The 5,199-nt window shown below is 30.0% G+C and overlaps 1 protein-coding gene across 2 annotated transcripts; it reads right to left on the bottom strand.

Annotated features, from left to right (window-relative positions):
- Positions 1–614: 614 nt before the first annotated feature.
- LOC112767337 (LOB domain-containing protein 19) lies at positions 615–2,990 on the bottom strand. 2 transcript variants are annotated; one of them, XM_025813204.2, is made up of 2 exons: positions 1,869–2,990; positions 615–900 (listed from the first exon to the last, which is right to left on the bottom strand). In XM_025813204.2, exon 1 carries the CDS (start codon positions 2,673–2,675, stop codon positions 1,914–1,916), a length of 762 nt encoding a protein of 253 aa, XP_025668989.1. In that variant the 5' UTR covers positions 2,676–2,990; the 3' UTR covers positions 615–900; positions 1,869–1,913. The 2 variants fall into 2 exon arrangements, with proteins under 2 accessions (XP_025668989.1, XP_025668988.1); XM_025813203.2 differs by having other exon boundaries at positions 615–912.
- Between the last annotated feature and the right edge of the window lie 2,209 nt (positions 2,991–5,199).

Consider the following 5,199-nt stretch of genomic DNA (forward strand, 5'->3'; position numbering starts at 1 on the left):
CTATTATTAAAAAGAATAACAAATTTTTGTATCGAAATGAGTAATGAATATAAAATATTTTATGAGGAATGTTAGGGGACTAATAATTTTGGTGTTTTGTAACCATCAATTAGCCATCAATAGTGTTTTTAATTGTGTGAGATTACATGTAATGATGGGAGATTATTCACTTTTGTTTTGATGGTTAAGTGCTGATCACAAAACACAAAAATTACTGACCCTAGATTTTTTCATATTTTATATATTTTTTATAAGATTCGAATTTCTCTTACTTGATTAAGATACCTAATAATTTAGACAGTGATGTTTGTGAGTTATTTAAGTTGCAGAAATCCATAATATAGTTATCGTTTATTGGTATCTAGTTTCCATTATAGTTCTATATCGGTTTGAACTCGGACATGGATTTAGTAATTTTCATCATAACTCATAAGCATGGCTGTCTCAGATTTGTTGATGGCAAGCAAAACAAAATTTAAAAATGGATTTTTCTCCAACAAATAAATAACTTGAGCAACGTAAAGAAGATCGAATAATGTTATCCAATCATGTTCACTAATTATCACTACCTGAAAACCAGCGCGACCATAACATAATGATAATAATGATGACACTTAAAGAAAAGGGTAAGGTGTTAAATACTAGGTAAAGTTTTGATTTACATTTCCAATTCAGAAAACTTGATCTCGAATATCGATGCAGATCCTAACTTTCTAAAATGCATCTCATTTCGATCCTGAGAATAATTTAGAAAAAGTTCAAACCCAGAAACTAGCCAGTCTCACTCTCACGTAACTACCTCAGATCCCTATCTGTTCTCTCCACTTTCTTCAAGCAAGTTTGTGTCTCCTTATAGTTTCTTTGCTCCTCCAACTTGTAAAACTATGATGCTGCTGCAGCCTTCAGAAGAGACTAAATTAAAGCTATTGTTAGCATCCTAGAATGAAAATGATGTTTGAATTTATACTCATGCTTATGCATGCTCCAAAAGAAGAAAGAATCAATCAGTTAAAATCAGTGTTGTGTAACATAACAGAAAGAGATTGTTCTTGACATACATCTAGGTTTTTGCACATGAATAAGATTTGGACACAATAGATTCTAATAAAAGGTAATACACTGAAGAGTTAACATCATGTGTTGACTTCAAATGTCCACATATACACTATGAAGACTTAACAAATCAAGGTCCTAACTTCAAAGCATATATATTAGACTGTTAAAATCAAAGGCATAATTTTATGTACCTCTCTCCTGTAAACAGTGACATTAAAAGTTAAAAAACACACTATTTTTTTCTTTCTATTTATTTTTTTATTTCTCCTTTGTGAAGTAGACACAAGTAGTGAAGATGAAGAAAATATCAATCACAACTAACTGTGATTTTCACAAATCAGTCAAACACATAAAGTCTTAAGCATTATCATAATAACAGTTCCAGAATTGAACCAAAAGAATCAAATAAAATAAAATAAAACTTATTAAACCCCCCTTTCATCTTAATTCATAACAATAAAAAGAAATTTAGTCCAATAAAAAATATATATTCAATTATAATTTTATAATAAAATTAAAAAAGTATATAAATAATACATAAAGAGTACATAAAAATAAACAATATTGTATTATGTATTTTTTAAATAAAAACTTAAAAAAAAGTAAAACTAAAATATAGACTTAAATTATATCCGAATTTATATATTTTATTGTACTGAATTTACGATTCCTAAATTTTATGTTATGGTGATGAGTTAAGATGGAAGAATGGTTTTATAAAACCCAAGCATAGTAAATTAAAAATCAAAGGCTGCCTGACTTAATCATAACAATATCAAGAAGTAATAAACATAGAGTCAGAGAACACAAACCTAGGTTGACAAATGTTAGAACTGAAGGAGAATGCAATTATGAAATCAGCAACAAGGACCGGTCCTTCTGCTATTCCTACCCTCCTCGCCTTCGAACTTTGCCTGCTTCTGAAACATAAAAGATTGATGATGCGCCTGAATCTGCTGCTGCAGATTATGGTGATGATTATGATGATGGTGATGAAAACTGTGATCAACCGGTCCAAGAGCCAGCGAAGGTGAGACAGCAGAAGCAGCGGAAGAAGAACCAACCGTCATATAATTCTCAAACCCCAAAATCTCTTGCTGGTGCTGCATAACAACCTCCTGAAAAGGGGAAACAGAAACAGAAAATGGTTGCAGAGAGTGATGTGAGAGGTTGTTACGATTCAGTTGAGAAGGTTGCTGATGGTGTTGGTTGTTAAAGAGCGGGAGAACAGGCGCGTGAGGTGAACCGTTATTATTATTGTTAACGACAACGTAGTTTGCGAGTTCCGTCTTAGCATGGTTAAGTTCAGCCTGGAGTTGTTTGAGCTTGTGCTGGAGAAGTGAAATGAGTCCTACGCAACCGTACACGGGGTCACGGAGACGTGCCTCGGCCTCGTATGCCAGCGACTTCACTGCATCCTCTCGTTGAGCTGCGTTCAGGTCGTTGAGGAGTTTTGCCACGTTGCTTGCTCCGAACACCTTATGAACGTACGCAAATCTCTGCGGGTTGTCCGGCGGGAAGTATGGCGCGAACACGCACTCCTGTGTGCACTTCCGACGCTGAATCTTGCACGCCGCACACGGCGAATTGTTTGCGGCAGCCGCCGAAGACGAAGACATTGCTTTTGTTTTTTTCCTTTCTAATTATTAGATATAATAAATTAAATTAAAACCCTAGCATAAGAATTAGAAAGCACTGGTTGAATATGATTTGGTGGAGCAATAGATCCTAAATGGAGGAGTGGTATCTAGTGACCTAAACGTTTTGGGATTAGAGTGGGGGAGGTTGTAGTGGTAGTGGTGATAATGGTCGTTGTTATTGTTGTTGTTGGCAATGGCAGTTTTCAGGGTTGAGGGGATTGGGGTTTTGATTATACGGTGCACTCACCACGCCGACTTATTCGGGAACACTTACACACATTCCCTCACTTTCTCTTTCTCTTCTTTCTTTCTCTTGTCTTTATACTATCATCATCAAAACTGCATTAATTGCAAATATTTTCCTTTTTTATTTTTGGTATTCATTTTTTAATTGAATTAAAAACTTTTTGACTCTCTCCATGTTTTCTCAAAGGTAGTAAATTGCATTTGATGTTTTCTATTTTATATTTGAGCTTAATTGATATGGATTATATCCAATTAGATATTAAAATTATTATTAATGTAGAAATATATGATTGATTATTTACTAATGGCATGCATAAATATTTTACCAATTGATCAATCATATCTCATATGTATTATACACAGATTGCAAAAATTACAATCTGCAATTATTGATTGTAGAAATACTCTGACGTTAGGTCTTATCAAGAGAAAGTTTGTATCACTTATAATAATTGTTGTCTGTTGCTGTGTAATACTTTAATTGTGTTAAGTATAATTGTCGCTTGCTATAATTACAATATACTCTATTTTAATATAATAGGGTAGGTAGTAGTATGTATATTCTATTTTACACCGGACATTAAACAAGACAGTATATAATTATCTCATAAATAATTTCATTCTTCTTTGGATTGGATTATCACGATGTTAGTTTTTCATAGTTTGACTAGTTCAATTTTCAAAAGCTCAAGATAATGGCAATTGAGCCATCTCTTAAAATTAATTTGTCACTATTCAGTGCAAGATTTATAGTAATATGTTAGTTCAAACAGTTAATGATAAGCAATCAATGTAAGTTGGAGTACTTAAAGAATGAATTATTCTATGCTCAAATTTTACATATTTTGGTCATACATTGAGTTTAGTTATTAATTACATATAACTTTTTAATGTTTTAGGTTTGATTTTTTTTTTCCTGAATCAATAACAAAAATTATCGATAGTAAAAATAAGTAAACATTTTTACCTAAAAATCTCAATTTTCAAGATAATGAATGAAAATTTACATCTAACTTTAAAATTTACATTTGTAGAGAAAATAAAATTTAGAAGTAATATTTAGTTTGAAATATTTGTCCAAATGGCAAAATAGTTAAACGTGTACAAAATAAAGATTAATGTAGAGGTAAATGAATTAACCATCAATTATGATTGTTGGGACTTGGAAAAACAGTCTTCAATTACCTCTCTCATGAATGACATTCAATGGTTGTTAAATAATACAACCATCTCCTCTTTCACATATACGCTATCCTATAAATGAATACCCTAAGTCCTAATAATTATGTTTCTTAGAAATTTCTAGAGTATATTAGCAAAAAGAGGGAACAAGACAGGGATTCCGATAATAAGTTATTGAGCAATAAACAATGAATGATTGAGATTGCCGTCTGTTTGCACGTCCGTGTAGCGTGGGCGTCGGCACATAGCAGTTTGTTTGGCGCTCTTTGTTTTCATGTTGATGCGGGAATGAACCGAATTATATTAAGTTTAAACTAGAATTTACAGAAATCTAGTTTCACTCAGCTCAAAGTTTCGCTTACTATAAATTTATAAACGAGTTGAATTTAAGAACTAACTTAAATAACTTGTTAATAATATATATTATATACTTATCAATTATAGTTTATGTTGCCTATAAAAATATAATTATAAATTTTTTATAAAAACATTAATGCGTAAATGAATTAATGTTAATGTGATTTATGTTTATTAATTTTATATCAAAATAAATTATAGTAAAATGAATATTATTTAGATTATATTATTTAAAATCATGTTTAAATAAAAATTACTAAAAATCAATTTGTATCATTTAAAATAATATTTTTTAATAACACTCTTTGACTATAATTTTTTTAAGGGAGCTTAAATTATGTTTGAATTTAGCACTTTTTTGTCATAATTTTTTGGTCCTGTTTTTTAGTATTTTTTTTTTGTATTTCATTTGGCATTTCTAATGAAATTAAATAATTTATATTATAAAAAAATAACCATAGTAAATAAAATATATACTAATTCAAAAGCACAACGTGAAAGTTATACAAAGACAAACAAAAAATAAAAAAATTCATAAAAAAATATGTATTAATAAAAATATTAAAAAATTATATGAACAATGAGTACTAAAAATTCCATTAAAAAAATACAACAATATATATTAGAGAACATAAAAAAAAGCTCTAGACAAAAACATGTATATTATATTATGAACAAGAAAAACAAATAAAGAAATTAATAAAAATTAAAACTTAGA

This window comes from Arachis hypogaea, chromosome 17 (genome assembly GCF_003086295.3).
Source record: "Arachis hypogaea cultivar Tifrunner chromosome 17, arahy.Tifrunner.gnm2.J5K5, whole genome shotgun sequence".
Lineage (NCBI taxonomy): Eukaryota > Viridiplantae > Streptophyta > Magnoliopsida > Fabales > Fabaceae > Arachis > Arachis hypogaea.

What these genes read in the sequence shown, in the direction of transcription:
- LOC112767337 (XM_025813204.2), bottom strand. Translation starts at nt 2,675, where the DNA reads ATGTCTTCGTCTTCGGCGGCTGCCGCAAACAATTCGCCGTGTGCGGCG.